Source organism: Bubalus bubalis, chromosome 16 (assembly GCF_019923935.1).
Source record: "Bubalus bubalis isolate 160015118507 breed Murrah chromosome 16, NDDB_SH_1, whole genome shotgun sequence".
Taxonomy (NCBI): domain Eukaryota; kingdom Metazoa; phylum Chordata; class Mammalia; order Artiodactyla; family Bovidae; genus Bubalus; species Bubalus bubalis.
The window spans coordinates 8,962,497-8,973,619 of NC_059172.1; the positions used below are offsets into that span (position 1 = coordinate 8,962,497).

At 49.6% G+C, this 11,123-nt stretch overlaps 1 protein-coding gene across 3 annotated transcripts in view; it reads right to left on the minus strand.

Moving 5' to 3' along the window:
- CRY2 (cryptochrome circadian regulator 2) overlaps positions 1 to 7,990 on the minus strand; it is a 35,904-nt gene extending 27,914 nt beyond the window's left edge. For all 3 annotated transcript variants that reach the window (XM_044929223.1, XM_025266164.2, XM_025266165.2), the window contains exon 1: positions 7,736 to 7,990. In XM_044929223.1, the coding sequence (XP_044785158.1) occupies positions 7,736 to 7,959 (224 nt within the window). In that variant the 5' untranslated portion in view covers positions 7,960 to 7,990. The remainder of the gene's footprint in view (positions 1 to 7,735) is intronic.
- Between the last annotated feature and the right edge of the window lie 3,133 nt (positions 7,991 to 11,123).

An 11,123-nucleotide genomic window follows, 5' to 3' on the forward strand; every position in this document is an offset into this window, starting at 1 on the left:
GGGAGGAGAAAGGGATGACAGAGGATGAGATGGTTGGATGGATGGCATCACCAACTCAATGGACATGAGTTTGAGTAAACTCTGGGAGTTGGTGACGGACAGGCAAGCCTGGCGTGCTGCAGTCCATGGGGTCGCAAAGTGTCGGACATGACTGAGCGACTGCACTGAACAGCTAGGCATGATCACCTTTCTGAGAAATTCATCAATACTTTTTTTGGTGGTGGGGGAGGGGTGCACACCATGGGGCATATGGGATCTTACTTCTCCGACCAGGATCAAACCTGTGCCTCCTGCATTGGAAGCGTGGAGTCTTACTGCTGGGCCACCAGGTAAGTCCCATCAATACATTTTATGACATCTATTTTATCTTTAAATTAACAGTTTAAACAGATTAACTATTCACGTGGTTCAAAATTCAAGTTACAAAAGGGTACACAGTAAAAAAGTCTCCTTCTCCTGCATCCCCTGGGAATTTCATCCTCCTCTCTAGAGACAACTTATGTTATAAGTGCTATTATATGCCTGGGATGCTTTCTAAGTGTTTTCTTTTGAATTCTCTCCGCACATTTTGAAGAAAAATACTACCCTTGTTTTATAGATGAGGAAAATGAGCTACAGAGAGGACAATAAATTTGCTGAAGATCACAGTTATTGGGGACAGGTTCCTATCCCACACTGTTGGTCAGATTCAAACCATGTTTTCTTCCTTAAGCCTTCTAGGGGCACATCAGACACTGCTCCAGGGGCTGAGATTCTTGCAAGCTTTCATGTGTTACGACGAACACACACCCGACTCCAGGTGATGCACTGACCTTCTGCTCTTCTGCAGGAAAGAGGCCCTGGCAGGTGAGCTTGGTTCACAGCCACCTCCTGCTGTCTACCCTGGGGTCTCCCACCCAGCCCCATCGTCAACAATGGGAGTCACTAGAGTTTACTGTGAGCACAATGAAACCCAGGGGATCCTCCGCAGCACAGCACGGTCCCTGGACTGTGGGAGGCTTACAGAAGCATCAACTGTTCTCAGGCCCCCCTGCCACCTCTGACGTCTACGATATGACACTCCCAGGTGGTGAATGCCACAGATCCACATTCCGGCACGAGCTGAGTCCTGGGCTCAGCCCGAAGCATAGTGCTAGCTTACGAGCAGGCAGGGACTCCTCGAGGGGTTGCAATGGGAGACTGACAGGCTGAATGCTGTTCTCCACAAAGCCAGAGCTCCGCCTCTGCGAATTTCTATTTTTGAGCACTGACACCCTTAGAAAAGCAAAGCTGAGACAGAGTGACGCACTGCACTTGCGTTGGCCTCCTCTCAGGCCTCACCGTCCTCTTAGGAGGAAAACACGAGAGATTGCTTCCATGCCACCTGCACCCTGCCAGGCAGGATGCCTAGGGATAACTGGCGACTTTTAGACTTCACAATCTCTAGACAGAGGGTCCTCCATCTGCGGCTCCCAGACGTGTGCCTGCCTTGCACTTGGGGGCCCGCATCCTTCACAGTCCACTAGGCTGCACAGGATGCCGAAGCTACAAACAGGACTGGCATGCACATGAAGCGAGGTTCCAGCTGCCTTCTGTAGACTTTATTTCTAGACCTCGTGTATTTATTTGGCTGCAAGGGGTCTTAGGTGCCGCACGATCTTCACTGCACCGTCTTTTGTTTCAGCGCATGGACCCTCTAGTTGTGGTGTGTGGGCTCCAGAGAGAGCAAGCTCAGTGTTGTAGCCCCGGACTTAGTTGCCCCATGGCATGTGGGGTCTTAGCCCCCCAACCAGGGACTGACCCACCGTGTGTCCGCTGCACCGCGAGGTGGATTCTTAACCACCGCACCACCTGCGAAGACCCTAGACCTCACTGATCAAAAGGAGAGATTCCCTGCAGCAGCTCTGAAGTACAGATGACCCAGTGAGAACCCTTTTCTTTTTTGACAAGAGAAGTCTACAGCCAAGGCAGGCAGCAGAAGGCAGGACTCCGAACTTAGCAACCAAATGATAGTAATAGTAACAGCAGCAACTAGCGTTTCACGAGCATTTAGTGAGCCAGGCACTATTCTCCCTGGAGGGGGAAATGGCTACCCCTCCAGTGTTCTTGCCTGGAGAACTCTGTGGACAGAGGAAACTGGTGGGGTACAGTCCATGGAGTTGCAAAGAGTCAGACAGGACGGAGCATGCATGCACAGGTACTATTCTACTTGCTTTACATACCTCATTTAATTCTCATTTTACAGTTGAGGAAAACTGAGGCACAGAGAGACCAAGTAATTTGCGTAACATCAATCACCTAACGAATAGCCAGAATTCAAACCTGGACAGTGTGGCTTGGTGTCTGCATTTGTAACCACCAGGCTCCACTGCCTCTCAACCAGTACTCACCCCTTGAGCACCGAGGCCAACACTTTGCTACTAAATCCTTGTTCCTCGAGGGGGATCAAAACAGCTGGGAGTCACCCAGCAGCTTGCCAAAATTCAGGACCTCAGGCTCCCTCCTAGACAGACCTCCAGAAACGGAATCTGCATTTGTAGCAAGCTCCCCTGGTGATTCCTTTGCACACTGTCCCAGAAAACAGAACTTGACTTCTAGCTTCTATTGACAAGTTGCCTGCCTTGGCTTCTAGTATTGTTTTCACTAAAGTTCCTCTCTTTGAGATCCTGGTTTTGGCTCTCTAGAAATGCTGTTACTTCCAACTCCCCAACCACCAGTCAAGCCCTGTAGGGCTTCTCCAGAAAGGGAGGTCTCATGATGACCTCCAGGAGCCCCAGCCTCCAAGCAGACAGAGAAACTGCAGCTGCTGCCAGGGCACCACTCGAGAGGCCTGCCAAGAAGGAATGTGGAGCAGTGCTGCTGCTGGGCAAAAGCCCCCTGGTGCTGGCGGGCACATTCTTTCACCAGAGAGAACCTTGGGCCTTTGTGCTCCCCTCAAGCCCTCCTCTCCATGTGGCCAGTTTCTCTTTACTCCAATGAGGGATGACTCCAGAGAAAACTGGCCTGGGCACTGGAGGTGGCAGTGTTTGGGCAGCAGGTCACCCTTGGCAGCTCCCAGCTGAGCTCACATGGCCGAAATTCAGAGCACACAGTCCTGTGTGAGCGGCTCAAGCTTACCCTTTGGATCAGACAACATGTGCAGCCCAGCCGCATTATGTAAGTGCTCTGCAGTCAGAAGCACAAGTGGAGGAAACCAACTTGGGATTTCCAAAAATACTAAAAGGACAGTAATTCAGGGACTCCGTGGAGCTAGCCTTTTAAAACAAGACAGGAAAATCTTTAGGCAAGGACTTCTCCAGAGACAGCAGATTCTGTGTTGAGAAGTATTTTTGTTTGTTATTAATAGGAGGAAGGAAAATGATAGTGAATTCTTTTTTATGGGTCCAGATTGCCCTTGACCAAGTTTCTCTGCTTCAAGCCAAGGTTATTTAACTGTAATGATGATATTGTTGGCTGGCCCAAACTAGCTGCATATGGCATTAATAGAAATTAACTTCTCCTAAGGGCTTCCCAGGTGATGCAGTGGTAAAGAAGCCACCTGCCAATGCAGGAGACACAAGAGATGAGGGTTCAATCCCTGGGTCTGGAAGGTCTCCTGCAGTAGGAAATGGCAACCCACTCTAGTATTCTTGCCTGGAAAATCCCATGGACAGAGGAGCCTGGTGGGCTGCAGTCCATGGGGTCGGGAAGAGTAGGACACGACTGCGTGACTTCACTCTCACTTTTCACTTTCATACATTGGAGAAGGAAATGGCAACCCACTCCAGTGTTCTTGCCTGGAGAATCCCAGGGACGGGGGAGCCTGGTGGGCTGCTGTCTGTGGGGCTGCACAGAGTCGGACACGACTGAAGCGACTTAACAGCAGCAGCAGCAAGGGCTTCCCAGGTGATACAGTGGTAAAGAAGCCGCCTGCAATGCAGGAGACACAAGAGACAAGGGTTCAATCCCTGGGTCTGGAAGGTCCCCTGGAGTAGGAAATGGCAACCCACTCTAGTAGTCTTGCCTGGAAAATTCCATGGACAGAAGAGCCTGGCAGTTTACGGTTCATGGGGCTACAAAGAGTTGGATATGACTGAGTGAGCACGTGCACACACACACACACACACACACACACACACAATTTCTCCTGGAGAGTGGGATGAACTGAGAGAGTAGCACTGATATATAGACACCACCATGGGTAAAATAGCTGGGGAGAAGCTGCTGTATATAATCCAGGGAGACCAGCCTGGCGCTCTGTGATGACCTAGAGGGGCGGGATGGGAGTGGGGTCCAAGAGAGGCTCAAGAGGGAAGGGATATATATATACAGATAGATGACTCACGCTGTTGTACAGCAGAAGCTAACACAACATTGTAAAGCCATTATACTCCAATTTAAAAAAAAAATCATTAAGAGTGCTTAGGCCAAATGGAAAAGGATAAGCCAAACCCACAGTCCATAGCAGGGATGGATCTCTACGTATCACTTGATAAAAATATATTTATTCTTTCCTAACTTCAAAGAGAAAGATGAAGATCAAAGTTTTCATGCCTTTGGGGCAGATGGAAACATTTTCTCAGCAGTAGAACAATAAAAATGACTCTGCTGGGTACAGAGAAACTCAAATTTCCCTGCCAGCATATCACAGTTCTCAATCTCCTTCTTGCTGACCAGGCTCCAGGGAAGAATCACCCAACATGGACAGCGCATGCGTGTTCAGCAGTGGGAAGAGAGACACATTTGTTCTTACCAGGCATCCTGGGTCACCTCTTTTATTAACTGAGAAATTTCAGCTGATATTTTATTTCTACCAACTCCTTCTGTCCCCAAAGTTCCTGACGATAGGTGCAGCATAGAGCCAAGGAGAAAATGACAGAAATAAAGGGTGAGGTGAATGAACTGTTGCCCAACACCTATCTCAGCTGCAATAGGGACAGAAAGGTAATAAAAAAAAAAACAATGCAGGGGCCTATTTGGAGTACCCATTTTAAAATCCAGAAGCAGTTCACACATCCCCCTTTTTCTTTTTTTGATTCTCACTGCAGTACGTCCTTCCAGATGCAGTAAATCTGGGGCACACAGGGCTGGGCAAAGTGGAACAGGGCTTTGCTAACTAGTACTTGACAAAAATGCTACCATGAGCCATAAACTTTCCACCGCCACCAAGGCAAGGAGTGCGCTAGCCCTTCTCCTACGCTAATAAATCTACATATTCTTGGCTGCCTTTGTCCATTTTGACTCTTAGAAAGTGTCCTTCATGGTTATTTTAATCTGATTTATCTGCTGAAGAACGCAGTGTGGGAGTCAGTGTAGGAAGTACAGGAGGATAACAGAGACACAGATTGTGGCCTCCTGGCCTCTGGCAGAAGGCCTGGAGCGCACTCTTCCGAGGGAGGCTTCTCAGAAGCAGCAAATGAAGTATGTGCAGAGCTAAAATGTTCTGCCATGGCACAGTTCTCCCAGGTCACGTCCAGATCCAGAAACAGCCACCAGAAGACTACACATATTGTAGTTATGCAGAGGTGCATCCGGCTCTATCACTCCCCCAACCCCCAACAAAATGCACAAAACCGCCTGCAGTTCTGCCTTCACTCTGAACCTGGGAGCAAGGAGTATGGTGGGGGTGGGATGAATGCGTCTGTGTCCAAACCCAAGAGCAATGATCATATTCCATCTATTTTGGGTGACTTCACCTCTCGTCTGATGCCAAAACAAATCGCACTTCTTGCCAATGAGCTGCAACACGTGTCCCAAGTTGTCAGGCTGGGGTTCTCTAGTCCAGTGCTTCTCTGGCTTTGCTGCACATGTCAGCTTTAAAGACCCTAGTGCCCAGGCCATAACCCAGAACAATGAAATAGAATTGGGAGACAAGGGGACCCAGGCATCTTTCAAAGGTCCTTAAATGACTCCTGTGTGCCGCAAGGTTAAGAACCACTGCTCTAGTATGTCCCCCAGTTTTATTTATTTCATGGCATCAATTCTACTAAACGAAGGCTGGTTACTTGTCTTGTGCCACGAAAACGTAGGCTCCGGGCGCTCTGGATACCACATCTGCATGTTCACCGCTGTGTCCCTAGCAGCAGTGCCTGGCAGATATTAGGCATTCATTAAATAATTGCTCAATTAACATCTGCATTCTTGCCTGGCCTCTGACTTCAGGATTTGACCCGAGCATCTGAGTTTAATCAGCAACAGAGTTTTTGTCATTGATCTGTGACCTCCACAACCACAAAAGAACAGGAAGTCCTATGCAATGTCCTCCAAAACCTAATAAAAGAAGAAACTCCTTCGTGACAATACAACCAGCAAGCAGTCTGGATTCTATTTACTCTCCCTGGCACGCTGCCACTGGGAGAGGGGCAGAGTCTGAAACTCAGTCCATGCTAGGGATGGCAGGTCATTTGAGGGTGTTTGTCAACACCAACCTCCTATCTATAGAAACTGGAGCAGAGGCAGAGCAATACAGCAGCTGAAAACTGTGTGGGCAGGCTCTCCACAGGACTGTTTTTTGTGATTCTCTCAATATTATATTAAGTGGGGCAGGAGGGGCATTGAATAGACCCACTGCTGGGGGCACTCACTCTCCTAGCAGGGCACACACCTTGGAAAGGAAAGAATGGTGGAGAGCTGGCGTATCCTGGGAATAACTCTGCCCCTTGTGCAACAAGGCCACGAGCAAATATCCTCCAGAACAATGCAAACAAACCAGAGGACTACTGCAGGGCGTGTTGCACAGAGATGGAAACGCAGTGTCTCGGAACCCCTGGTTTCAAACACTGCTTAAAGAGAAAACACATCCACTGCCTATCTGCTCATCTTTTCCCATGATCCTGTCCACTCCATCTCCTGGGAGTCATCAAAGAGGGGCCCTTGATACCACAGCTTTCCTGCTCCCTCATCTCAGCACATCAGTTGATAAAAGTCTAACCCACAATCGCTCAACCGCGCTTTAAAATCAATCTCGGGAGAAGAGGAAGGAAGGGACATTTTTGGTTCCTTTTTTTTTCCCTTGCAAGTCCATAGATGCTGAGGGAATTCTCCAAAGTGGGTTAAGCTCTGTTCTCTGCTCTCTAGCTCGGGACAAAGTGTCTCTAACTGAACATGCCCTTGAGCCTGGCACTTTGCCTTATCTGATGGTAAGCCAGAGTCTGTAGACATCTCCCAGAGACAGGATGATCTTGGTGGAGGGAAGGCAGGATGGATTTAAAAAACTCAGAGGCTTAAAGATGACCTTCAGGAGCTGGGCAATGTGCTCTTTACTTGAAGAACGCAGGCATCTGCTGTCCTGTCAATTCAGGAACCCGTCCCTGCCCTCACACCGCAATAGTCCAGTCCTCACCCCACTCCCACCCCGCCCCAGTCCACGCCTAGACAGGAGTCCCTGTTCTGCCACTCAGTGGCTGCAAGTCCTTGGGCAGGTCAGCTTGTGTCTCTAGGACTCAAGAGTCTCACCTGTACAACGGGGATCATGATCTGTCCCACAGGAACGTCGTGAGGACCAACCAAAGAGGGCAGCACACAGTGCGGACCCGGTGTCAGAGGCTAGCCCTTCTGAGGCTAACCACCCCCCCACCCCAGGCCGTTACTACCGGGACTCACTGCTTCCCCGGTGCCGGCTTCACCCCTCCGGGGACTCGGCCCCGTCGCCCTGCTGCGGGGTCTTTCGGCAGAGGCGACTGGGGCCAGAGCCTTCGCTTCCGAGGGTGGGTGCCAGAGGCCAGGCTGCGTGCCCCGGGCCCACGAACCGCGCCCCCGCCCCGGGGGCCCCCCTCACCTCCATCGGTTGATCCCGACTGAGGAGGAGGCCGCGAACCACGGGTCGAGGATGTAAACGCAACGCACGCAGTGCGCCCCGCGCACGGCCGCCAGCAGAGCCGGGTTGTCATGGAGCCGCAGCCCCTTGCGGAACCAGTGCACTGACGAGGCGCCGTCCCCACGAGCCGCGGGCGCCTGGGTCGCCGCAGCCGCCGCTGAGGTAGTCCCCGCCGCCGCCGCCATCACCGCCCTGACTACTGGGGCTGCCACCGCCCCGCCCCCGTAGGCGCCGCGGGCCTGGCCCCCGGCCCGCCCAGTGACCTATGACGCCACGGCTCCTCCCTGGGGCCCCGCCCCACGACCCTGGAGCGCCTCTGTTATTGGCTGAGCGCCTCTCGCCGGGCGATTGGCTCTGAGGCGCCCCGGTCTGTTCCCGCCCCATCACGTTCCCGCCATGTGTGGGCTCTCTGGAAAGGAGCCGGAGGGCGGGATGGGGTGACGCACGCACAGTGGCGCTTCCCAAGGAGGTCTGGGCGTGGACGGTGGAGGGATAGTGGATCCCAGACGTCTTGCTTGAAGCTGTGCGCGCTGGCGGGGCTGCTGTGACTCCAAAAAGTGACTAACAGGACGAACAAATGGCTGCCTTACGTCATCATCGTCATCGATAGCATCGTCACCTACCTCACTCTATACATCGTTACATTTTACTACAGCCACTATTTATTGAGTGCATCTTTTAAGCCAAGCAGCATGATAATACCCTTACATTGACGCGTGGAGAGGTGCCCTGCTGTGCAGCAGTAGGTGGGTTGGGAGTAGGGACTGGAAATGTGGAGGATGTGATTTGAGATAGTAATTATGCCATCAGATGAAATTTTTCTTTTCTGTGTTTAGTAGACTCAGTGGTACCTCTGTATGCAAAGCACTGAACTGAAGTCTGTGTGAGATTGACACTCCCCAATCCAACCCAGGGGAGCCAAGTGGAGCCCTCTTCTTCTGGGGGTTATCAAATGAAGAATCTGTCTCAATTTGGCCCGAGGTGTGCCTGTGCTCAGAACACTTCCTGAACTTGGGAATGAGAAATGAAGGAGTTTAGCAATGTAGCCAGCAATTGAGCAGCATTACTTGGAACAACTCTGTAAACCACAGTGTTATTGCAGTCCTAGGCTCTCTCATTGTCAGGGCTTTGTAGAAACTGTTCCCTCAAACCTGGATCACATACCACACCCCACCCCTTTTCTAACTTCAGTTTGTCCTGTGTCTCTGCTCAGTGTGACTTCACCAGGGCTTCCCAGGTGACTTAGTAATAAATAATCCACTTGGCAATGCAGAAGACATGGGTTCAGTATCTAGTCTGGGAAGATGCCCTGGAGAAGGAAATGGCAACCCACTCCAGTATTCTTGCTGGGGAAGTCCCTGGACAGAGGAGCCTGGTAGGCTACAGTCATGAGGTTGCAGAGTCAGACACACCTTAGCGACTGAACAACAACAAAACAACACTGTTCAGTGTAGAGGTCGTTTGCTGTCAGTGTAGACAGCACATCTCACTCTGTGCTTTTTATCACTGGCCTTATACATGATATTGGAATTTCTTACCTGTCTGCCTCATTAGAGTATAATCTCTTGGAGGGCAAGGACTGTGGCTCATTTACATCATTTCCAGGATCTAGCTCAGTGCTTGGTACTTAATGCTCAAGGATTATTTGAGTAAAAGTTGGACAGGGACTAGAATCTTAGGTTGCCAGGAACATTAGTGGTCTATCCCAGTCCTGACCCTGTTGTTATTTTTTAATCTTCTCTCCAAAGTCTTGCTGAATGATGAGATGCCACCTCTCGTTACTTTAAAAAAATATTTATTTATATAATATTTAAATTGAGACACAGTTGAGCATTACTTTTCTTTTGAGACTTTGTGTCCCGTCTTCTAGCTCCTTTTGCCTCCACAAGGAGTGGAACAGAGAGTGTCCTACTAGGAGTGGAACAGAGAGTGGAAGGAGATTGTTCTTTCCTATAGCCTCAAAGATGGGTATTTGCTTCTTCTCTGAACTCCCATGATGCTTTCTCTATAGAGCATGAGCCCTATGAGGGCAGGGACTGCATTTATCTTGCTCACCAGTGTATTCCCAGTACTTAGTTTGGTACCTGACATGCAGTGGGTGCTCATAAATGTTTGCTGAGTGCCTAGGTGATCGTCATTTATCTCTCTCTTTCTTTTTCTTTCTTTTTTGGTTGACGTATCTTGCAAGTTTATTTTAATCTATAGGTTCCTCTTTGTGTTCTCTCTTTCCTTTTGGCAGTTTATTTGTTGAGGAAATAGGGTCATTTTCCCTGCTGAGAGCCCACATTCTGGGTTGTTCTCATTGGCTGCATCTCTGAAAATCATTTAACATCAGTTCAGTTCAGTTCAGTCGCTCAGTCATGTCCGACTCTTTGTGACCCCATGAATCGCAGCACGCCAGGCCTCCCTGTCTATCACCATCTCCCGGAGTTCACTCAGACTCATGTCCATCGAGTCAGTGATGCCATCCAGCTATCTCATCCTCTGTCGTCCCCTTCTCCTCCTGCCCCCAACCCCTCCCAGCATCAGAGTCTTTTCCAATGAGTCAACTCTTCCCATGAGGTGGCCAAAGTACTGGAGTTTCAGCTTTAGCATCATTCCTTCCAAAGAAATCCCAGGACTGATCTCCTTTAGAATGGACTGGTTGGATCTCCTTGCAGTCCAAGGGACTCTCAAGAGTCTTCTCCAACACCACAGTTCAAAAGCATCAATTCTTCGGCGCTCAGCTTTCTTCACAGTCCAACTCTCACATCCATACATGACCACAGGAAAAACCATAGCCTTGACTAGACGGACCTTTGTTGGCAAAGGAATGTCTCTGCTTTTCAATATGCTCTCTAGGTTGGTCATAACTTTCCTTCCAAGGAGTAAGCATCTTTTAATTTCACGGCTGCAGTCACCATCTGCAGTGATTTTGGAGCCCCCAAAAATAAAGTCTGACACTGTTTCCACTGTTCCCCATCTATTTCCCATGAAGTGATAGGACCAGATGCCATGATCTTCGTTCTCTGAATGTTGAGCTTTAAGCCAACTTTTTGACTCTCCACTTTCACTTTCATCAAGAGGCTTTTTAGTTCCTCTTCACTTTCTGCCATAAGGGTGGTGTCATCTGCATATCTAAGGTTATTGATATTTCTCAAACCAGTCTCTAATCCTGTACTTTCTGTCACTTGGAATTCAGGATTTTTTTTTTTTTCAGACAAGGATAGCTTATAAATGAACTTTCCCTGGGAAGCAGGCACAAGATATTAACTTGTTCCTCATTTTGTGATTTTAAGATTGAGCACTGTTTTCCAATGCCATGGCTCTTTCTATCCTATAGGTTATTATGAAGGGCAGTGTGGTTAAG